General features: G+C 43.2%; 3 protein-coding genes and 2 non-coding genes across 7 annotated transcripts; 1 reads left to right on the forward strand and 4 right to left on the reverse strand.

The window, feature by feature from the left end:
- Positions 1-2,686: 2,686 nt before the first annotated feature.
- Positions 2,687-6,791, reverse strand: rpl3 (ribosomal protein L3). Its single transcript, XM_052048731.1, has 10 exons — positions 6,692-6,791; positions 6,090-6,282; positions 5,745-5,913; positions 4,847-4,982; positions 4,111-4,297; positions 3,577-3,737; positions 3,401-3,502; positions 3,219-3,314; positions 2,990-3,109; positions 2,687-2,732 (listed from the first exon to the last, which is right to left on the reverse strand). Exons 1-10 carry the CDS (start codon positions 6,692-6,694, stop codon positions 2,688-2,690), a joined length of 1,212 nt encoding a protein of 403 aa, XP_051904691.1. The 5' UTR covers positions 6,695-6,791; the 3' UTR covers position 2,687.
- LOC127590568 (small nucleolar RNA SNORA54) lies at positions 2,815-2,949 on the reverse strand. The gene has a single exon (XR_007959693.1). It is a non-coding gene; the product is annotated as a small nucleolar RNA SNORA54 (small nucleolar RNA).
- On the reverse strand, positions 4,381-4,477 carry LOC127590570 (small nucleolar RNA U83B). Its single transcript, XR_007959695.1, has one exon. It is a non-coding gene; the product is annotated as a small nucleolar RNA U83B (small nucleolar RNA).
- Positions 6,792-7,283: 492 nt separating the features above from the next.
- slc25a39 (solute carrier family 25 member 39) lies at positions 7,284-15,674 on the reverse strand. 3 transcript variants are annotated; one of them, XM_052048737.1, is made up of 12 exons: positions 13,033-15,674; positions 12,673-12,775; positions 11,821-11,880; positions 11,664-11,714; positions 10,391-10,500; positions 9,944-10,011; positions 9,743-9,867; positions 9,314-9,487; positions 8,987-9,096; positions 8,444-8,525; positions 8,286-8,366; positions 7,284-8,132 (listed from the first exon to the last, which is right to left on the reverse strand). In XM_052048737.1, exons 1-12 carry the CDS (start codon positions 13,093-13,095, stop codon positions 8,014-8,016), a joined length of 1,146 nt encoding a protein of 381 aa, XP_051904697.1. In that variant the 5' UTR covers positions 13,096-15,674; the 3' UTR covers positions 7,284-8,013. The 3 variants fall into 3 exon arrangements, with proteins under 3 accessions (XP_051904697.1, XP_051904695.1, XP_051904696.1); XM_052048735.1 differs by having other exon boundaries at positions 15,477-15,673; XM_052048736.1 differs by lacking the exon at positions 11,664-11,714 and having other exon boundaries at positions 15,477-15,673.
- A 1,067-nt stretch (positions 15,675-16,741) lies between these two features.
- On the forward strand, positions 16,742-22,674 carry grna (granulin a). The gene is made up of 9 exons (XM_052048730.1): positions 16,742-16,879; positions 17,032-17,151; positions 18,369-18,450; positions 18,559-18,659; positions 19,656-19,809; positions 20,688-20,785; positions 20,875-21,105; positions 21,359-21,622; positions 22,394-22,674. The coding sequence occupies exons 1-9, from the start codon at positions 16,757-16,759 to the stop codon at positions 22,490-22,492; spliced, it is 1,272 nt and encodes a 423-aa protein (XP_051904690.1). The 5' UTR covers positions 16,742-16,756; the 3' UTR covers positions 22,493-22,674.
- The last annotated feature ends 1,529 nt before the right edge of the window (positions 22,675-24,203 follow it).

Genomic DNA, 24,203 nt, shown 5'->3' on the forward strand with positions numbered 1-24,203 from the left:
GAAAGTTTTTTTATCTCCCCCCCAAAAAACGATCATGTATAGGAAGGTGTTTTGGGCCCCCCCAAAAAAAAACAACCATGTATGGTAAGCCATTTTTGGCTGAAAAAAACAACAACCATCTATACAGGCATTTTTAGCCAAAAAAAAAACGACCATGTATAGTAAGTTGTTTTGGGAAGAAAAAAAAGACCATTTATGGTAAAGCATTTTGGCCAAAAAAACCGACCATGTAGTCAGGCGTTTTTTAGCTGAAGAAAATGGCCCTATATATGGCCGTTTTTTAAGGCGTTATTAGCCACACAAAAAAAAGCGTTTTAGCTGAAAAAAAAAAAACGATCATGTATAGTCAGCTGTTTTTTGCCGAAAAAAACGACCATGTATGGGAAGGTGTTTTTAGCCCCAAACAAATGACCATGTAAAGTAAAGCGTTTTTGGCCGGAAAAAAAAAAAATACCATGGACAGTCATGCATTTTTAACCGAAAAAAACGACCATGTATAGTAAGGCGTTTTTGGCAGAAAAAAAACCCAACCATGTATTGTAAGGTGTTTTGGGCCGAAAAAAAACGACTATGTATAGTAAGGCGTTTTTTGGCCAAAAAAAGGCGTTTTTAGCCCAACAAAACGACCATGGATAGGAAAGCGTTTTTGGCCAAAAAAACGACCATGTATAGTAAGGCGTTTTTAGCCCCAAAAAATGACCAGGTATAGTAAGGCGTTTTTAGCCGAAAAAAACGACCATGCATAGGAAGGCGTTTTTGGCCAAAAAAAACGACCATGTATAGTAAGGCGTTTTTAGCCGAAAAAAATGACCAGGTATAGTAAGGCGTTTTTAGCCGAAAAAAACGACCATATATAGTAACGCGTCTTTTGCCCAAAAAAAACGACCATGTATAGTAAGGCGTTTTTTGCCCCCAAAAAATGACCATGTGTAGTAAGGCGTTTTTGGCCGCAAAAAAAACAACCATGCATTGGCAGGCGTTTTTGGCCCAAAAAAACGACCATGTATAGTAAGGCGTTTTTAGCCCCCAAAAAATGACCATGTATAGTAAGGCGTTTTTGGCCGAAAAAAAACGACCATATATAGTAAAGCGTTTTAGCCAAAAAAAAAACGACCATGTATAGTAAGGCGTTTTTGGCCGAAAAAAGAACAACCATGCATTGTAAGGTGTTTTGGGCCGAAAAAAAAAACAACCATGTATATATAGTAAGGCGTTTTTGGCCGAAAAAAAACGACCATGTATAGTAACGCGTTTTTGGCCCAAAAAAAACGACCATGTAAGGCGTTTTTAGCCCCCCCCCCAAAAAAACGACCATGTATAGTAATGCGTTTTTGGCCCAAAAAAACGACCATGTATAGTAAGGCGTTTTTAGCCCCCCAAAAATGACCACGTATAGTAAGGATTTTTTAGCCGAAAAAAATGACCATGTATATTAAGACATTTTTAGCCCCAAAGAAATGACCATGTATAGTAAAGCGTTTTTTAATCGAAAAAAACGACCATGTACCGTAAGGCATTTTTGGCTGAAAAAACAATTCGATGTATAGTAAGGCGTTTTTAGCCCCCCCCCAAAAAACGACCATGTATGTCTTGTGTGTCTTCTGTGCTGGGGTAAAGTCGGAGGCCCTGATCCTGGTCTTGGGCGGTGCACCACCTCCTGGCTGAAACAATGAAGCACATTCAGATATCAAAGCATTTCTGCTTGTATTAACTCGCATGAAATTGACGAATGACCTTCGTGTCACTTTAGCGGCCATGTGGAAAATGGACCATTTTCAGCACCAATGGTGGCTCATTGTCACGTACCCCCCGCCCCCTACTCACAGGACCAAGTTCACATAAAATGCAAGCGGGTGGCTGTAATGGCAAATTTGTGTTTGTGCATGTCATCATTCTGCCGGCTCAGACATTCCCCCCCCCCCCCCCGTGTGTGCTCGTGTGTGTTTTGTGCATGCCGGCTATTGCTTATGCCGACCACAGAACAGTTGCTGACTGTGCTCTCAGCCCGAGTATTTTCGTCATTGGGTCAGCTGGAGTTGAAAGAAGAAAAAGTCAGCGGAGCAGGCATACGAACATGTACAGTAAGTGTGCAAAAAAATGCAAGTATTTCAATAAAGTTGTAGATATTTAAACAAGGGTTAGGATTCCAAGATTAGCATTATGAGTTAAAACAATGATTACGTTTTCAAATCCACGTGCGAGCTTGTGTGGAGTCCCAAATAGTGCTGGCGAACCTCTTTTAAAAGTAATTTTCTCCATCCAAAAAGCCAATTATCTCATCCAGTGTTCTAGGACATCAAAGCGTTGTGGAATGATGCAACTGGCTCGCTCCCACCATGCCCTCTGCTGGTCGTACTGTGAAGATGCGAGTAAATGAAGGGGCCACCTCTCGTGCCATCGCACAGGCAAGTGGCGTGTCCAATTACGGCCTTGGAATACTGATGCTATAATGCAGGGCTGCAAATATCTGCAGTGGCAACAACCATCAGCACGAGCATAATTGAACTACTTTTCTTACTGGTTACCATAACAAAAAAAATTGACCCTTTCAAGCGGGTTAAAACTTTTGTCCAAGTCGTATATGCTAGCTCTAATCACACCTCCAGTCATTTCCACAAGTTTGTTTTTGTACAATTTTTTTTTATTAAACTCTGCAGAAATTAAAGACAGCACAGAGCCGTGAGACTTCAGGCAGTCTCCTCCTTGATGAGGCGGTCCTTCTTGAGGGGTCCCTGCAGACAAAAGATAAACGCGTTTGGTTTATTGAAGTCTTCTTCAGCGAACAGTGTGTGTAATTATACAGTTTGAGACAATGCGTGTTTCCAGAGAGTGAACAGGGAGCGAGCACAAAGGGGGGCGCTACTCCCCTGCCTCACGGGAAACTCAATCTGGCACTGGAATGGAACCCGAGTTCACATTGAAGGCTGAACAAGGTTACGAACAGTGCACGTGGAGGACCAATAAGAGAAAAATGTAACGACGATCTCACCATGAAGGCCTTCTTCTCCTCCAAAGTCTGGAAGCGGCCGTGACCGAACTTGGAGGTGGTGTCGATGAACTTCAAGTCGATCTTCTCCAAAGCGCGACGGTTTGTCTGGACCAGCAGAGACTATTGGAGGGGGGGAACACGGGCATCAGTTCGTACAAGAAAGCAGTTTCCATGTTACGGTTAAGCTTCAGTCCAACAACGACTGGTGTTTGTATGATGGTATCCTGACCTTGCGGAGGGTGAGAACTCTCTTCTTGGTTCCAATCACACACCCTTTGACCATGACAAAGTCATTGGTGACTTCTCCATAGTGGACAAATCCACCCTAGTGAAAGGAAATCAAAACAAAAAACAATCAGTGACATGTTTTGGGGGACTTAAAGGCGTTAGTGTGGGCATGCGAGTGCTGACCAGAGGGTTGATGCTCTTGTTGGACAGGTCATAGTCTGTGGAGGCGTTGTTCTTCACCAGCTTGCCGTCCTTCTGGTGGTAGCCCTGACCGATCTTGTAGATCTTAAAAAAACAAAACCAGACGTCACCCTCATGTTGCAATGACATTTGAAATGCGCAGCTTGAGGTCGGCGTACCTTCTTGTTGATCTCGGTCCGGTGGTGGTAACCCTTCTGACCGGCGCGGGCCACAGAGAAGGCCACGCGAGCAGGATGCCAGGCGCCGATGCAGGCAACCTTGCGCAGACCGCGATGGGTCTTGCGAGGCAGCTTCTTGGTGTGCCAACGGCTGGTCACACCTGGACACAGGCAAAAGTAACATGGGTAAAAATAAGTTCTGGTGCCACACAAACCACTTAGCACCAAGCGACAGAGCCGTTTGACAGAAGGGTGCAGCTTCAAGTGGTCTGTGGGTCGAAACACGGCGAATTTCAAAAACTGATAATTCCAATTGAACACCTTTGAACGCTTCAGACCCTTTTAATATCACTCATCTGTCCCATGACATCAAATAGTCCCAACAATTTAGATTGGTGGTTCAACCAAAGCATATAAAGACTTTAAAATCGGAAATACAAATTCATCCGAGATCTTTTTTTCCCCAACTTTAAAGCAGTGGAAAAATGATTAGATCTGGCCAAAGTGAGGTATTGAGCCAAGTGTGTCTGTCACCTTTGTATCCGTGTCCCTTGGTGACCCCGATGACGTCGATCATCTCGTCCTGGGTGAAGACGTTGGCAACAGGCACGGCCTGCTCCAGCTTCTCGCGGGCCCAGTCCACCTTATCGGCGACGGAGCCGCCGTTGAGCTGCACCTCCATCAGGTGCGACTTCTTCTGCTTCAGAGGTAGCAGACGCATCTGGCGACAAACAAATTGGAGGCTCGTCAGCGAGGGAGTACACGTGAGGACAGAGCGCGCGCGCGGCGGCTGCTTGTGGGAGGCGGAGTCTCAGAAGGAAGGCAGCTGGAAGGTATCCTCACTGGAATCATCAGGCGCCACGCCTGACGCAGGAATTCCATTGTCTCGTCACCGACGGCACAGACGCCAGCCTACTTGCCAACACTTGGTCGCATTTTATGCGCATTTAGGAAAGAGTTCCATTTGTTTGGTAACCGTGCTCTTAACTCCAATCACCATGCACTGAAGTGGTACAGATAGCAAAATAAGTGGGGCTTTTTTGACGGTGATAAAGAAAATGTGCCGAACTGCATCATCATGTCTAAATGTGTTCCTGCACCATTTGTGTTCGGATACTTGTTGCTCAGATTTTACATTTAAAATTGACCTGCCCCCCTTTTTTATGACTCAATGAATTCAAACTATCCATTCCCAAGCTTGTTGGCAAGTAAGGCGGTGTCTGTAAAAGCAAGCAGTTGAGCCCCCCCTAAGACCTGTTTCTCAACTCACCTGTGTGTGCGCAACGACGCGAATGACCTGGCAGTACTTCTTCATGGAGGCAAAGTCCTTCTCCAGCTGCTTCTTGCCCTCCTCATCCTGCCACTTCTTGCTGTACTTGGTGAAGGCCTTCTTCTTGGATTTGTACCTGCGAGTGGTCACAGCAAGGTTGGCAACAGGTCCTTCATGACCACGGAGGGTCAGCGGAAGAACACAGCGCCAGACTGGGCGCCCTGATCGAAGAGGGGGCGGCACCAGCCAATGAGGGGATTTCGGCTCGTGGCACGGTTTCTAAGCAGAACTTTCCACCGGCCAGAGGAGCCCGGAGCTCATCAGGGCGCGGGGCACCTGAGCGGAGCTGCCACCAGGGGCCACCGTAACTGTTAGTCGCTCAGGGAAAAGATCTCCACTGGCCTACTAACGTCTGCTTTGAACATTCTGGGTCAGTGCTTCTCAACTGGTGGGTACAGACTAAAAGCGGATGAAAAAACAGCCACCTTAAATTAATGACAACTATGATTTGAGGTTCAGAATAATGTGAAGCTGACAACCACGCTCAGTGTCAGACTACCTACGAAGTGCAGTGAGAACCATTAAAATTTTTTTTTATAGTTGTATCTTTGGATACATGGATTTACTGCAATTATGATTTTGTCCAATTTGTTTCACATAAATGAGCTATAGCTTAATTTTACTCAAAATTTGGCTTCAGTATAGTTTCAAGAAAGTCAAAGAAGCAAGTGTCTATAAGAAGCATATTTTTAATGCCGATAGAAAAGGGTAATATCATGACGGCATTAGTAGTTGACAGTGTAGATTTGAACTACAATCTGTACTAATTTAAAAAAGAGGCTGAAATAGTAATACCAGTTGAGAACCACTGCTCTTAAATCGCGGCATGGCACCTCACCAGTTCTTGTAGAACCGCCTCTTGCACTCGTCGCTCATGTGCTCAGCAAAAACTGTCTTGAAGGAGCGCAGGCCGCGGGGGGTGCTCACATAACCCACTATGCCGACCACAATCATGGGGGGAGTCTCCACGATGGTGACTGCTTCCACCACCTCCTTCTTGTTCACCTCTGCACAGAAATGCACACAAGTTGACTTTCATGCAATTAGACAATCAATCAGTCAGTCAGGAAGTGTACTCAGTACTCGACAATCAGCAAGGGAGTTTAAGCCCATTCTGTCCGCCCGTCGAGGGTCTCATCATAGACAAAATACAAAAAACATTCGATTGGATATGACAACTCACTTGATCCAGGTCTGTCTACTTCGCGGACGATGTGAGTCATGCCGGCCTTGTAACCCAGGAAGGCGGTCAGATGGACCGGCTTGCTCGGGTCGTCCTTGGGGAAGCTCTTGACCTTACCCCGGTGACGGCAACTCCTCTTGCGAGGCAAGAAGCCCAGAGAGCCGTGGCGCGGAGCCGAAAACTTGCGGTGGGACTACGAAAGGGCAAACATGTGTTCATTCATTTCAACAGTGTCCGTCGTAAGCATTGGCGGCTAAGAGGGTATCAGTCGACCACGTTGTTAGCTAGCTAAAATGCAACTACACAGAGTTGTCAAAATTAAGACAGCAGAGTACTTTCATAGTAATGTGTATTGGGAAATCGTTATGTTAGCCCATTCAATAAGACAACATGGAGAACAAGCAGCCATTTTAGGCCACAATACGATGCGCAGGCCTTTTCAAAATCAATATTCGTGATAGGCGAGAAAATCCATCCGAATATGATAGTTAAACCCTCATATAAATTACGTGAAACTCTGTAAGTGCACTAAAGCTTCAGATGGTAAAGATGTGTGATGGATTGTCAGTACTAGAAGTAGTCATTCTGCGGAACTCACTTACCATTTTGTCTCCGATCCAACTGAAAGAGGCCTTGCGTAGCGGGGACCGATGATTTTAAGGTGGCGCAACTATCGCGAGACACAATGAGTCCTTACAAGTCCCGCCTTCGAGGCGACACATAGTGACCAGCAGGAGTCGCTGTTTTAGCTTCACGTCTTCAATTGAGGTCAGAACACTGAACTCGTCTCACTGCTTATTTGGTTGGTGCCACAACCCATCTCCGATATTCTCTGACAAACGCACCTCTTTGCCATTTGTGCTCAGGGGCCATCTTGTCACCTTATTGTTGTGAGTACATGGAGAGCTTCATCTCTACAAATTGAGGTTCTTTGTCACCCAATAAACTTAAGAAAGTTAAAGAGCTTCATTTAGACCAAAGTAAAGGATTCACACCAAGGAATTTTGTTGATGTTAGTTGAGGAGCTTAATTTATTTTAAAATAGTGCTTTGTCACTAATGAATTACATTGAGTTGAGGAGCTTTAGACAAAAGTAGTGCTTTGTCACCATCTTGTACTCACTTGGTCCCTATCCTCATGAAAAGCGTGACCACACAATATGCATAATCTCATTAATAAAATGAAACTCAAAACTGCCATCATGATACCATTTAATGTATTGAAAAAAATGAAACATTCCACCTTAAGGCAAGATAATTATACTTTAAAGCAGTGTTGTAAGAAACATCTGGTCTGGAAAATCCCAAGGTTTTGACAGACATTGTTTGCAAATTGCGCAAAAGTCCATTTTCTTTTTTGTTTGGATTCTGTCATGTCCTATGGCTTTGCTCCAACTGTAAGAACGGAAGAGAGGCCAGCAGCTTTGTGAGTTAAAAATGTGGTCATTTGTGTTTGAGGGCATTCATAAAAACTGTAAGTGCTACATGAGTCCAATGGTGCATTGAAAATGTCAAGTCCAAAATGTTTCCCTGGATACAGGCCAGGAAGCTTACAACACTGAGCCCCTCACTAAAGGAATGAATGACTGAATCGATGAATGATTCGATGTCCATGCATCTTCAGCAGCTTGGTCATGCTTCTTTGCTCATGCAATTTTTCGTCATGGCGTTGTGGCATTGCGTCACAAATGCAGCTTCTTGACCGTTGTTGACATCAAACAACTACTTGTCCATAAATGTAAAATAGGATCCTATAATCAGTACAATGTGGTTCGGAACTCACACCAACCGTGAACCCCAATAGGACACACGTAAAATTGAATTGTGTTTAAAAAAAAAAAGCGCCATTTCAGTTTGAACATTAACTTCATCCAAATGGCGAATGTAAAAAAAAAAAGTCTCCCAGAGATATTCCAGCCGCCCCTTTAGGATGCCACAGGCTCGCGATCCCGGTTGACTTTCTGGAAGAACGCCTTTCCGAACTCATAAGTGCTGATCATGACGGCACAGGCTGGTGCCACTTTAATCACCCTGGGCATGAAACCTGAAAACAAAAACGCGTTCATTTCACTTTGGAATCAACTTGGCGATTACATGGGTTTTTATTATAATTAATAGATTATTTCATGGCCACATCTGCCACCCAAGCCCTTCTTTGAAATAATAATGTGAATGTGAACGAGATGTCGGCACGTACCTGCAAAGAGCCCCCGGTAGCCCACCTCACTCCAAATGTCCCTCATGATGCGCCAGGTGGACACAGTTTTCTTCAGCGGGGCTACGAGGACCAGTGACAGCAATGAGACGATTGCAATCATGTGGTTAAGCATCAATTACCGGCGGCAGTCTACGCACCTCCGAGCGCATCCATCTCTCCCAGCTGGATCTGTCTCCGAGTCTTCACCACGTCAAAGGGCAGCGTCAAGATGGCGGCGATCTGACATTTGGGACGCAGAAATGCATTTGGATATCACTGACAGCCCAGCCACTGCCACAGTGGTTGCTCTACGTCAGGTGTCACCAACATTTTTGAGGGTGAGAGCAACTTCATGTGTACCGATTGTGTGAAGGGCTACCAAATTGATACACGTCTGAAATAACATATTTGTCCAAAATACCTTCAATAATATGAGGATGTGTTATTTTTAATACTTGATGATTTAAATTGTCAGACTTTGATCGTGTTTCGAAATGTCTCACAGTACTGCCAATGTTTGCATTTTTAAATCATAATTTCTACTAGCAAATCACAATGTCCAGGCACTGGCGGGCTACTCAAGTGGTCTTCACGGGCTACCTGGTGCCCGCGGGCACCATGTTGGTGACCACTGCTCTACGTCAATTTCTTTTTTCAATAGATTCAGAATGGAAGGTGAGTATGTGTTGTTGTATACGCACCGTTCCCGAGACGGCGCCTGCGGTGAAGCTGATGGCGAAGTTGGCCTGTGGGATTTGGGATCGTTGACAGAGGCGGGCTTTCACCAGCTCGTAGTTGAACCAGTAAATTGCTGCGCATCCACAAACAAAGAGGAGAAATTGGCCAGAACGCACGCATGCCGGAACGTAGACAAAGTCTTCAGACTAACTTGACAGCTGCTGCAACACTTTTCATAAAACATGACCTCCCCTCGTCTTAAACTTGTCCAAAGGAAAAAGACATTATGATCCTATCAGACCTGACAAGTCCGCTATTTGGACAGGAACAAACAACAAGGCGGTTCTCACCCGAGAAGGGAACATCTCTGAGCACGGTGGGTCCCCAGCCGCGCCACAGTGACATCAGACCACCCTGGGCCACAGCGCTGCGGATGCAAACGCGCAGTTCGCCGTACGTCAGGTGGCGGGACTGCATCTTGGTCCTGATCAACTCCAGTGGACTGATGACCGTCACGGCACCCACTGCAATGATTGTTTGTTAGCATAAGCTAATTGGAGGCAAAGCTATGTTTTAACTATGTCAAGTTTTTTTTATCAACAGTGGGTGTGTCTTGTCTGATACGCAACTCCCATGAATGGGGGGAATGGTAATCACAAAGACTTGGGAGTCTATTTATACAAAATGGCTGCTTATGCTGTCAACACACTGGACTTCAAGTCATGATAAAAAAGTCGCGTTCCACCTCATTATTTTCATGCGTGTTTTTGTAGGCTTACATCTGGCGAGGCCTCCTGCCAGGAGTGGGATGTGGTTGCCTTGGAAACCCAGGCCGAAACGCAGGAAGTCCCGCAGCTGGTCGTAGCAGGTGAAGTAGATGACGGTGGCGGGCACGGCCATGACGCTAAACAAAACGCACAACCCTTTGTTTAGACCACTGAGGTCGTCGCGCTGCCAAGTCTGCGGGGCGAATTACTGACAGCGTGGGTGGGAGTCCGCTCCACAGAGACTTGAGTCCTTCGTGACGAGAGATTTTCACAAAAGCATCCTGCCACGCAAGCGGACAAACAAAAGAGGTGACTCACAAACTGATTTAAATTTAGTGCCGTGCAGTGAAACTTCGCCAAGGATTTGCCAATTTTTTTATTTTTTTGGACCCCAGAACCTTTATTTGCTGAAAACACCAGCCTATGACTGTTTTTGTGCTCAGGTCAAAGCAATACAAGTTGTAATTTGGCATTATTGGGAGCGGAGGGGGTCTTGGGAGTTTCGGTTAGGTTTAACTATTTTTTGGGTGGAGTGATTTTTCATCTGCATTTGAGATTTCCTGTTTTTATTTCTTGAAAGATTTGCAGAGTTTCACTATTTGGGCTCAGCCGCAATCCCCGTTGAGGATTTTGCGGCATTCGTATTTGGTTTTAACTCACCAGAGTGCCGCTGAAATGTGATTGCGGCTTGTACCAGCTGGTGCAGTTGCTTCCATTCTGACACACGTAGATGTGATCCATCAAGCCATTACAATACAGGAAGCACCTCCCTGGGTGAAACGGAGAAAAAAAAAAGGACGTTACGACACAGGATGCCTTTGACCTCGGCCTTGCCTGGATCTCGGATAAAAATAGCCTGAAGCACGCCAATTATTAGTGGACACATTCCAGACGTGATCGTGATAAGGCAACGACGACACAGGACACAAATCTGCCAACATCGGCGGTGTGTTTAAAGACGCACACGTGTTATGAAGGGGTGACAGGCCACACCCAGAAGAGTACGAGAATGAAGTCTTAGCTATGAGAAGGAAGGCCAATTGTCACAAGAATTAGGTCAGACTATTAAGTGACGTATATAGTTTTTTGGTCCAGAAATATAAAAATCCAAACACTCACAGAATGCCAATTAAGTCATAACTTGAGGCAATTTGTGTGAAGTCAATTTGATAGTCGTCGCTTTTAAAAGAATAAAAATGTCAAGAAAATGTGTGCCATCACTAGCGCAAAGTCACATTATTACTAAGGGGACAAAACGTCTTTGTTTTTCAAGTGGTGGCCATGAGAACAAAGTACAAGGATGATCCCAGTCAATGAATTACAAAAAGAGATTTGGACTGTTGCAAAAATGAAGTGGGTAACCTACAAGAAGCAATTTTGTATGAACAAGGCGATAAAATAATACTTTGAGAATTAGGATATATTATGTGAAGAGTGCTAAGCCAAAGAAAACCTCTTTCAAGAATAAAACAATTCTTGATGACTAAAACTGGAATAAAATACAGATTTGCCAAGAATAAAATTGGATTTTCATTTATTTTTAGAATTAAGTCACTTTAAAATGTTATATTTGTGAGACTGGTTGAATTTGCAAGAATAAAGTTGCATTTTTTTCCTCAAGAGAAAACATTTTGAAGGAATTTATTTTGGAAAGAAAAAAATGAACTTTATAATTCAAAACAGAATGAGAACATTGAAATCATATGTGTGGGGGAGGGGGTCGGAAACTTTTGTTGTGACATTAACACTTGAGTCCTTTTACTTTATTTGACCTCTATGACATTTTTCACCTAACTTTGAAACTTATCTGCTTTTCATTTCATCCTTTGTCCTCTCACTGTGGCCCCTCACATTTCCTCGTACACACATGCAGAACAACACACTAAAGTTTAAGAGACTGCGTGCGTGCAGCGGCCGAAGGAACGCTACTCACACTTGGAGGGGTGAGTGACACCAGCCCAAGAAGCCGCGTCATTTGTTACAGCTTTGGAAAGAAAGCAAAGGTAAAAGGAGCGTCTGGATGTTAAAATAGAAAAACCAAACGGCATCCACCAAATCAACATCCGCAGACGGTGACGAGAAGCAGATACCTTGATGGAGGGGACTCTGCTGGGCCTGCAGCCTGATCTTCACCACATCCAGAGGCGTGACTGCAAAACAGTTCAAAGAATGAGCGACAACACTCCAATGGTCATCGCCCACACAAAGTCCGGCAGTGGTACCTTGACTTACGAGTTTTATTCATTCGGGGACCAAGCTCCGAACTCAATTTACGTTATCCCCTCACGTATTAGATGCGGCTTGATCCAGTCACTGGATTTTGGGGATGCTAGACCTGTCCTCTTATTTTTCACTGAAAAACTCTCACAATCACCTTTGAGCATTGTATTGAAAGTAATCATTTGGCGCAATCGTGGGACCAAGGAACTTTATTGAAGTGAGTTGGAGCACTTTGCTTGTGTTTCAGAATTGAACCAATGAATATAGTCCTGAAAATGTAACGTGGCTTCATGATTGTGTACATTCCAAAGCGTGCCGTTGATGCTTTATGATCCTCCCCATTTGAAATGCTTTGCTGCCCTCTTCTGGTATCTGTCGGCGATTGCAAAGTTTTTGGTGATGTGACGCTGTGAAAGTTGCATGTAAATTTTCAATTAAATTTTGTATTTATGCGTTTGACTGTGTGTCCCGTTCAATAAACAAACATAAGTGAGGGCATTATAGTATTTTAACTCCCACTTCCCTCAAGCACAGCATATCTGAAGCTCACTCACAACTCAAATTCTGCCTCATAAGAGAAAGCACAAAACAGATCAAGAAATATCTTGTAGTTAAAAAAAAAACAACAACAACAAAATGAATTTAAAAACTGTGTGTAGGGTCACTTGTAAGTCAAGGTATGACTGTGCATATTTTTTTTTCTCTTTCGCAAAATCTCTCACCAAAAACGGACGTGAGGAGGGCTCCAGTGCCAGAGGCCAGCATCTGCTGCACTGGAGAGATGGCCGACGTGCTACCGGCGGCCCGCTCCGCCATCGTGCCCACCTGTCGCCCCAAACACAGAACATTGAACGCCACAGAGGCGTTTACTAAACCCCTCCTCGGTCAAGCACAAGCTCAACCACGTGCCTTCACGACTGCTAGTTAGGCTTGTGAAGCGCTGCAGTCGCTCTGTTGGTTGGAGCTCGCTGAACCAGTGGTTCTAAAACGGGGTTCCCTGGACCAACAGGGGTCCGCATAGCCACAGAGGAGAACTTGCCCACCAAAAAAAAAAACATAATAAACCAATACACCATCTCTACCATACTTTTCAGCCAGGTGATGTAAAAGCTCTGATATGACTGTGAGGTACAGAAATAAGGCATCAAAGTCCAATGTTGTTCATTATATAAATCTGACCATGCTGCAAGAATAAAGTGTTGCTTTTAGTTTTTAACAAAGGGGATATTAAAGGAAGAAAGTTCAGTTCTTTTTTTTGTTTTATATTTACATTTTATGTGAGGGGCGAGTAAATATGAGGATAAAGTTACATTTGTAATCATTATTTGTATTTATTATCTTGTTAAAAATATGACTTTTCCCTCTTTAAACTTTGACTTGACACTCACAGTATCAATAAAAAAATAGAAATGTATACCAAATGTTTTTCCCCCTTATTTTTGTGTAGGTTCTCAGATCATAAGAAGATAAGAAAACCTTTATTTGTCTCACAATGGAGAAATTTGCAATTTACAGCTGCAAGATTCTGAAAGAAATAAAGTAGAAAAACAAAGTATTTGCATGCACAAAAATAAATTTACAAGTGAACTGTACACAGTACAGAATGAAATATAAAATATAAGACATAACGATTATTGATTATTAAGATCTTGTTTGTAAATTTTGGGTTTTTTTTGTTTACTAAAATTTCAAAAATATCTGCAGTAATTATGCTCTTCAACCGATTACATGGTAGTTATGTTTAATGGCCTTTAGGATCATGGGGGGGGGCCCTGTTTGAGAATCGCAATTTTTTTTCTGTTCCCGTTGCAACACAAACAAAGATAAAGGATAGAAGCAAGAAAAACAACTGTCATTTGTTGAATTGTTTCTGCATGTTATTAGTGCAACACAACACAAAAGCGCAGTAGCTAAGGCGCAGTCACTTACTGGGCCTTTGCCGATAGCTTATCAAAGCTGTGCATAAGCCCAAAGTAGTTATGCAGCCACAGGCAGTCTGGCAAAGAGCGCACCATTTAACCAAAACGTCACATTAGGGCTGGGTAATTAATCAAATCTATTGATAAGTTTGAATTCATTCATCAGTGTGGCATTTTTTTGTTTTCATGGTTACTATAGTGTAAAGCACATCAGTGTTATCACCTTAGGTAGCTGCTTTTCTGACCCATTTGATGACCCCCACCCCCGCAAAAAAAAGTAGCAGCTAGTGAGTTTAATTCCCGCTGACAAACAAAGACCAAGTGTGGAATCACTGACACATAGTTTTGTGTGCGACATGAAAGGAGCCCCGAGGGAGGCAATCACCGAAATATTTGCCTTAAACATTTCTTCAGCACGCCTTCCCGTTTTGCACAAGCAGTCACACGTGAGAAATTTCTGAGGCACAGTATGCCCTCCCAAGTGCCAATTGATTTTTCCTTGAGAGTCTTGCCTCATGGATAAAACTATATGAGAAAATAGTGTCAGCGAGGAAGCAACAAAAACAGATGGACCAGGCATCCTCTGCCTTTTGACTGCTCATTTCATGTTTGGTATTAGAGATCATTTTTGTCCAAGAAGAAATTCTTTTCACATTCGTTCTTTTTATTTTGTGTATATATATGATGACAAGGGACCTAGTGCTGCCATTACTCGAGACCCCATTTTTGTGTGATCATGTCCGAGTCTGCTCAAAAGAGGGTTAACAGAATTAACTCATTAACTTTAGTGTTACTCAGCTTGTGACATCATACATTTTATTGTGGTGCGTCTCTTTTATAATTTGGTCCACCACTTACGCAAAGTGTGAGGCTTCAAGGTCGCAGCTTCATTTTCTTTCCATAAAAACTTACAGACACTATTGTTCTGATTTTGAAACAAGCAGTCACTTTTGTCCGCTTTTAGAAGTACTTAAAATGTCATACCTTCTTTAATTAAAACATTCACAACATTTAGATGCAATTTCTTCGATTTTTCAAGCTCTTTCCAGTTTTTGTTTTACAGCAATACCAACATTAGTTGAACAATTGCCATGCCTTTCTTCACACATTAATAATTATTGTTTGATCAAGCATGTGCTTAAGGGCGAAGAAAATACGAACAAAGTAAATACCTTTCTTGCAAAACGAGTTAACATTATTCACTTATGACGACAGAACGCACCACGTCTCAAATTAAACCTCAAGTCAGCAGGGGCGCCATTTACATCAAATTTAAATTTTCCAAGAGAAAATTTGACTACAATCTACTATATAAAAGATTTAATCTTTATGAAAGAAAGACCATAGCGCCCAACAAGGGCGTTTTGATAAGGTTGCAAAGTGAACAGTGCATTTCTTTTCATCGTGCTGAGACGACGAGCTCATTGTCAAACATGAAATTTATTTTTTAAACGTTTTTTTCCAACAGTAACGAGGTGTTATGACATTTAAATAATCGCAAGTAACCGAATATTCTCACTTGAACACCATTTGAAGCTAGCAAGTAAGCTAGCAAAGCTGTCGAGCGTTGTAAGCTAGCAAGCTAGCATCCACCCTCTTCTACTCACCGTGAAGGTTTACTTGAACTGGAGCTTTACGCCTCTTCGCCAATTACCTTCACCCATGTTACTTGGTATTCAATATTTTTCCCCAAGCAACGGTCCGCATCGCTGTTGTAAACTGCCGTTGTTCATTGTATTTGAGTTTGTCGGGGGGATTCATCAATGCAGTGAAGATGAAACTCGACAGATCTGTAAAAGCATGGTGCGTGAGTTGTCATTTTTGTATTACGAGACCAGATCGATCCCCATCGTATACACATCAGCGCTAAAATGGCCGTAATCTCCGCGTTGCTCTGTCGCCCTCGAATGGACGGTGGAGGTACTGGAAGCTGCAGCACGTAAACAAGTCCACCCAAAAGGTGAGGTTTCAAATTTCAAATCGAGAGCCCCCCTCCCCCCCATAAATAAATAAACAAATAAAATGCTGGAGCTTTGAAGTGGGAAAGTTTGAAGCATTGGGATTTTCACAAAGTTAGACAAATTTGCAAATAAAAAGAGTCATGCTCGGACATTGAGAATAATTTAGTCTCCCTCCTAAAATAGTGGCCAAAGTATTTTTTTTCAGAAAACAAGTAAAATTTAACCAAATTCTGATGATTTTCATATTTATTAATAGGTTGATTTCAATGGTGGAATTGAATCTCAAACAAACTGGATTCACCACCACTCACCCATTTTAAATATGCTTATATTTATATTTTATATTTATTTATATTCTTTAAAACATTGAGTAACAAACACAACGAGTTGTATATGTATGTCTGTCTTGCTCCCCTGTATTAAAAAAGAATGTCCATTAGCCATTACGATTAGTGATTACCGTTAAACATCTTTTATATTAGGCCATCAGCGGAGCGTTGGAGCGTTAATAGTGCATAATTATTTTTAAAAGGAAACTACAACACTGTATTTCAATGACCTACTTATGTATTTGTATGTCGCCTTCAGTGTAGTGTTTTGCAACGTCGTTATATTGTAAGCATATAGACATAACATAAATTGTACAAATATACTCAAATCTAGCCGCGTAGGATTTATTTCTTAATTTTCCTGAATGCAGCCCGTTTTTAACGAATGTCACGCAGTTCAAACACAAGAAAAACATGATTTAAGAACAATGTATTTAGGTTGTATGGTTATTTTAATCCATTTTTTTAACAGAAAATAACAATTTTGACCATACACAAGCATGCCCCCCCCCCAAATAAAACTGTACTTAAAAGAATAAATCAGCCTGATACATTTGAAATATTCCTGTTTCATGACAAAAGAAAAGAGGAAGTGATATGGGCACGTCCAGGCTGTACTTTTACAGTAAATGGGCGTGTTCAAAGCAGCCCTTTGTACAGCAGGAGGCACGACTTTGTACACTGCTCCGCTTAGCAAACGATTCACAGGCCACAGTCAAGGTAAGCGCTGACAGGCCACAATCAAGGTAAGAGCTGCTTCTATTTTTTTAAAATAGGCTTTATGGGCGCCACAGGATTAATTTGTACGTCATCTAATATCGTCCATTAATGTTGATCTGATGAATGGCTGTGATAATGAAACACAATTTCAGATGCCGAGCCTGGCTGGGTTCTGCTGGGCCATACTGTTTCTGGTTGAGGGTCCACTTGGTGGGACGTGTCAAGAAGATCACCGACCCACCAGCAGCTTCCAGTGTGGCCCCTCTGACCAAGTGAGAGGACATGATAGTAACGTTACCCTGCAAAGCAAAACCACCAGACACCAAAAGTATTGCAAGGCTGTCTTTCACTTTTGTGATGTTGAAATAACCTACAAAGTTTCTTCATGTTGCAATAACCTACAATGGACATGCTGACACTGCAGAAAAATGGAAACTGAAGGTTGAAGTCAAACTTCAGATGAGGGTATAGTTCTAATAGTACTGCATCTTTTTTTAAGTAGGCGGCCCGGTAGTCCAGCACGTCGGCTTCACAGTGCAGAAGTACCGGGTTAGATTCCAGCTCCGGCCTCCCTGTGTGGAGCTTGCATGTTCTCCCCGGGCCTGCGTGGGTTTTCTTCGGGTGCTCCGGTTTCCTCAGACATTCCAAAACCGTGCGTGACAGGCTGATTGAACGCTCTAAATTGTCCCTAGGTGTGAGTGTGAGCGTGGATGGTTGTTCGTCTCTGTGTGCCCTGCGATTGGCTGGCAACCGATTCAGGGTGTCCCCCGCCTACAGCTGGGATAGGCTCCAGCACCCCCCGCCACCCTAGTGAGGATTGAGCGGTTTGGAAAATGAATGAAATTAATGAATTTTTTAAGTAGTCCTTTAATGGGGTTTGACATTCTTTTAATGTTTGAAAGTTTTATTCTTTGTCACACTTTACACTTACATGAGCTGTTTTAACCCTGGAGAACCCACGGGGTCAAATTACTAAATTAGGATGAAAGCGTTGAATATTTGAAAAAAAAAACATACTGTATATGTTGGTGTTCAGTGAACATATAGCAGTCAGTTAATGTAAAATTCATCATTTTCCAAAGAAGAAAAGGGTTTTTGGGTTTTCCAGGGTTAAGACTATAGCTAGAGAGATAAAGCAAAATATAGCTTGGGTCTCCAAAATTTGCACCTTGCTCCCTCCTTAACTTCAACGTTGTTTGTTGGCAGGCCAGAATATGGTGTCAAATATTTCAGTGACTTTGACCTGATCACAAAAACAATAAATAGTTCTTCAGCGGATAACGGAAGTCAGTTCTCCCCAAAAATCCGTGTTTGTGAATGCAAAAATTGGGAGTTCATTGTATTGCGACGAGAGATGTACAGTACCATGATGAATTCTAATACACCCACTACAGTGTATGACATTGACGCTATGCATGGAATTAATTACATTTATAAACAGTAGAGTCAGATTCCGAACAATATGAGTGATCATGAAATTTTCCGACAGGGACTGGCCTGCGCTAACGGGATGCGTTGTTGTCAGGAGGGTCACCGCTGCAGTGCTGACAGCATGTGGTGCTTCAAACCAGGTTTTGTTTTGTTTGAACCCCTATTTACTTGTAACGCATAACATTTGTGGAAAGTTGACTAAATCTTGACATTATGTTGTATCTTGCACTTAATTTTGCTATTTGTAGAGTCGGTGGTGCTGTGCGGCGACCAGGTGTCCGAGTGCCCTAACGGCAGCACTTGTTGCGAGACCTCGCAGGGCACCTGGGGGTGTTGCCCTCTGCCAAAGGTATAATCAGCCTACCGTATACATATCGGTGATGTTACAATTGATTTGCCTCTCCGTGTCGGACAGAACTTGTGGGAGGCTGCCATGTCCATAGTGTGTGTTCACGTAGCCGCTGCTGATATGCGCATTGCAATAAACAGATGTGTGGCGGCGTCAGACAATTGGGAAGGCGAAACTTTGAACGTGGGAAAAAAAAAGTAGTGCTAGCTAGCGCGAGCTAGTGCTCGCTAGTGTTAGCGACAAAAGCTTTTGATACTAAAAGGTGTGTGGAAACTGAGTCTCGAGTATAAAATGCTCAAACTCTAGTTGTGGCTACTGATGTCTAGCAGACGTGTTCATTCCGCCTCTGGTAAATTGGAAGCTGCAAAATTGTCTTGGCAGTCTGCTGGTTCCACCAACAACTGCTTTCAACAGCTTAAAGAGGGTCAGGTGTTAAACAGTAAACTGCGGTTGCCGTTGACTCCATTCTGGTTTGTCAGAAAATTCCACCTCCCATTTTGCATCGATACCTCGCACACAAGGACAAGGAGATAGTAAAAACATGATAGCGCTAAACACCATTGTGAATGGCTAGTCAGTGATTCGTCTTTGAACTTCAAACTGCGTTCGTTGCTGGCGGGGTTCAACTTCGGAAACATAGTGAAGAAGCCGAATGTTTTTTCCAGAATTCACAAAAAACAGGTTTAAAAAAAGCAGCTTACCGTACATGACCAGAGCTTGAGGTTGCTAGCTAGGCCCAGCGCCAATTGCTTTTGACACAAACTCTAGTCAAGGCAGCTGGTGTTTCTGTTTGGACTCAACTCACTATTTTCAAAGCAGTTTAAAGCAGCTGCAACAACGTGCTGTGCCGCACAAAAAGAACAATTGCTTTCAATGCAGTGTTTGTGCCTTCCTACCATTTCACTCATAGCGAGCTCACTGTACAGTGTTAGGGAAGTCACATCGTGTACATATCTGAAAAAATGCAGAATTGACAACAAAAGGCCGTCCAAACAGGCCGTGTGCTGCGAAGACAAAGAGCACTGTTGCCCCGGGGGCAGCCTGTGCGACGTCCGACGCTCCGTCTGCGTCTCACCGGAGGACGGCGAGGACATGCCGATGTGGAACAAGCTTCCTGCCAGGAGGAGGGCTGACTGGGAGAACCAACGAGGTCAGTTTTTCGCTCCCCCCCCCCACCCCCCCCCAAGGGACTTCCTGATTCAGATGAGCGGTTCTGTCAGCGCGGAGAAACCGTTGACGATGCTCGGGTGTGATAAAAAGCTGAGAGGGGGGGAAGTGTGTGGATAAAGTGTTGAACTAGTAGCATCACCCACGGTCAGCCCCGTTCGCTTATCTTGTGCTGATTAAGGAACTAAATCAGAAGTGGGACATGTTTTGTGATTCTTGCATCAACATATGACCTCTAATCTGATGTATGACTTTGTTGCAGTTTGACCTTAGATGATCTCTTGAAAATCAAAGTCAGTAGCCACCATAAAAATAACCAGATAAGCAGCTAGCTATCTACTATCCATCCATCCATTTTCTGATCCGCTTTACCCTCACAAGTGTCGCGGGGGGTGCTGGAGCCTATCCCAGCGGTCTTCAGGCAGTAGGCGGGGGACACCCTGAAGCGGTTGCCAGACGATCGCAGGGCTAGTTATCTACTACTGTTTACATATTTGACCTCACTTTGACCTTGAGGCTTGACCTTTACACATTAACCTGTTAAAAGCTCTGACACCAAAGTTCCTCCGCGGAGAATATTAAAGGTTTTGGCGTCATATTCAGGGTGATTTGGTCCATATTCGAATGTAGTTGGCCATGTCGAACAAAACAAAAGGGTGCATCTTGTCGGGGCGGGCGTGTCGAGATGTGCTGCCAAACGTAACTTGTCATTCAGGTCTTGCAGGTCAGGAGGGATTGTGCATAGTGGAAGGTGGACTTGTTTTTTTTTTTTTTGCTTAGTTTAGTTTTTTTCGTGGTTTTATTTTTGGACACATGACACATCCCCGTTTAATTCAAACTTTTTTTTGCTATTTTTTACAGCCAATATGGTCCCGTGTGACAACAAATCCTACTGCCAAGATGGCACCACTTGTTGTAAAACCGCCCGAGGGGATTGGTCCTGCTGTCCTCTACCACAGGTAACACGGTGGCTGCAAATTTAACATTGAACATGCTTTTGCCTGATGATTTTTTTTTGCTTGTTTGTCTTTTTGGATTGTCTTCCCAGGCAGTTTGCTGCGGTGACTTTCTACACTGCTGCCCTCAAGGTTACACGTGCAACTTGGTTGCTCAGACTTGCGATCTGGAATGGAGCTCAGTGCCGTGGTTGGAGAAAGAGGCCGCGAAGTCCAGGCAGCAGGAACAGGAAGTGAGATGTGACGACACTCGCACGTGTCCTGACGGCTCCACCTGCTGCAAGACCCAAACGGGATTGTGGGGATGCTGCCCTGTGCCTCAGGTGAATATTGTACACCGCTCGCATTAGCCAACCACTTAAAAACTTACAACCAACAAAGAGCCTTGGACCTTGTCAAGAGTTAGTAAAACCTGTTTCTCTGTTCTTTTCCTCCAAACAAGAAAAAGTCCCTTCCTTTGTCATTGCGTTTGCACCAAGCTCACTTGTCCTGAGCATTTTTTTGGGCTAGCACTACTGCTTGTGAAAGCAGAAGCGAGGGTTAGTCTCTACTTAAGTCTCACTACCTCTTTGACAGGCCGTCTGCTGTCCCGACGGCAACCACTGCTGCCCCAAGGACTACACGTGCGATGAGCAAGAGTCCAAGTGCGTGAAAGGGCAAGTGGCCATCCCGTGGTACCCTAAACTTCCGGCCAGCATCTCTTCCTTACTCCCGCCGCGGACCACTGTTGTCGCCATGAAGCCGGGATTTGTGCAGTGCGACGACCAGAGCCTGTGCAGCGACGGGCAGACCTGCTGCAAGATTTCGCCCACGGATTGGGGATGCTGTCCTTTTGCTAACGTACGATAATTATCTCTCCAAAGCATTGTGCCGGCGGAGTTTAGAAGGCCCACTTCTGTTCTTTCATTTACATGATCAAGAATAGAAGAAAATGTATTTATTGCATTAAATGTTTTTTTAAAAAGAGTAGTAATAAATATTTTACATATACCCTTTTTATTTGAAAATATGTTGTAAATTCTTAAAAATAAAACACAGATTCTCATAAAATAGAACATTGAATTCAAAATTTTTATTGAAAGATTATCTGATTAAATCCTACAAATAGTCGAATATGAGCCAAATAAAACATTTTATGTCTTGATTTAAATACAGTATACTACTACTTTAAAAAACAAAACAAAAGTCATGGTAAACAAAAACATTCTACGTTTTAAAATGTAATTTCTCTGAAACAGTAAAATATAGATTTAGTATATGAGTTTAGGCGGCATGGTGTTAACTGGTTCGCATGTCCGCCTCACAGTGCAGAGGTGCAGGGTTCAATTCCCAGCCCTAGCCTGTTTTGTAGAGTTTTCCTGTTCTCCCGTGCCTGTGTGGGTTTTCTCCGGGTGCTTCGGTTTCCTCCCACATTCATATAAAAAAAAGTAAAATACACATTTTTACATGTCAAGGTAAGATGATTATGAATAAAACAAAACAATAATTTTATAGTTCAACAATTTTACATCTTGCAGTCCGATAAACTCCTTGACCCCAAAGGTTTTCCCAACCCTGGTCGAAACGCTCATGAAGCAGCACATTTAAAAATCCTTTCTCCTTATCTCACAGGCGGTGTGCTGCAGTGACATGAAGCATTGCTGTCAGGCCGGCTACAGGTGCACCGGAGGCGGCCAGTGCACCTCTAACGGCGACCTTCCCTGGCTCTAGTTGTCTTCCAATGACGACAAAAGACCACCAAGCGCGACGTGTTGAACGCTGCTCTTTCTTTGTCTTTTCCCTCAATATACGACATACAACACACCAATGTGAATCCTATGTTCATTGAAATATTGTAACCGATGTTCTAACTGTAGTCTAATCACTAAAGAAGCAATGTAGTTTGAAAGTCATTGCAACTTCAACGTACTGTGCAAGAGCGCCCTCAAGTGGTTGTGAGGAGTATCAGCATGGCAAGGCAATTACACGGGTGTTTTAGGGTAGTTCGAGGATCACGAACTTAACCCTGGAGAACCCAAGAACCTTTTTCTTCTTTGGAAAATGATGAATTATACATTAAACGACTGCTATATGTTCACTGAACACCAAAATATATGTTTTTTTTTCAAACATTCAATGATTTAATCTAATTTAGGTTACGGCCAAATTTGACCCTTTGGAATTTAAGGGTAGCATATGAGTAGCAGAATTTATCGGGGCCAAATTTGACCCCATGGGTTTTCCAGGGTTAAATTGCTCATGCTGGCTTTGGTACAGCAGAGGATTTAACAGTAGGCCAAACAATACACTAAATCATTATTTAGTGTACAGTATAGTTTCACAACAGCTGAAGCTCTAACAAATGCTTAACACATTTGTAAAAAGCTTACACATTTAACATCCATCCATCCATTTTCCGATCCATTTTATCCTCACAAGGGTCTATCGCAGCTGTCTTCGGGCAGTAGGTAGGGATACTCTGAACCAGTTGCCAGGCAATTATAGAGTGAGTTCGTATTTCCCACCATCGACCTGTGGCGCACTATCATTTGAAACTTTGATTCCCAAAATCTAGTGGCGATGCCTGGGATTGACATAAATAGAATAATACTCAAGGGAAATCTTTATCCTCAACAATTTAAACCACCTCAACTACCAACCAATCAATGGCGTATTGGTCAACCCGAACTATTAACCAAACAATCGAACGCCTCACAACGAAACAAGCACCCAACTGTCAGCCAACAACTCTTACCACAAACCATCTTCTCACCCAAACTACCAATCAACCAATCAACCAACCAAACTACAAACTAAGTTAACCAGCCATCTGATTTTGCTGCTGAACCCTTATGTGCAGAACACACCCACGTAAGAGTGAGCAGAGCCATTGCGCGTTGGTGGCTTAAGATAATATTTTGCATGCAGGGTATACTGTACTGCCCTGATCCTCCCCCTCACGCCAATCAAACAAACGGTCATCAAAACAGTGTTTAGTGCTGCTCTTTTAACGTTTGTCAGACATAATAGACTAAAATATATAGGATGCATTAATACATTTTTACTATCATCTAAGGACGATTAGTGAAGAGTTCAATCCAGTGGTGCTTCACTTTGGGCATATTCCGAGTCGTCGTGTGACTGACGCGTCTCTGACGTATGGATGCATTGTACCGAGATTTTCCGCTATTAAATAAGTAAAACCCCTCTCAACAGAGTGAAATTGGTCATAGGTGGTGACTCTGTGATCTTCTATGAGTGGGGGGCATCTGTTATACAGTCCTGTGTAGCTAATCCCAATAACTAGCTAACAATCAACAAACGGTTTAAGCCTTGATCTTATGGTGCGATGCAGGGGGCAACATACAGTAATGCTCTGGATTCACACATCCTATTCTTTTAGTTAACTGTTAGAAGACATGTCACTGACACGGTGATACTC

This window comes from Hippocampus zosterae, chromosome 17 (assembly GCF_025434085.1).
Source record: "Hippocampus zosterae strain Florida chromosome 17, ASM2543408v3, whole genome shotgun sequence".
Classification (NCBI taxonomy): Eukaryota; Metazoa; Chordata; class Actinopteri; order Syngnathiformes; family Syngnathidae; genus Hippocampus; species Hippocampus zosterae.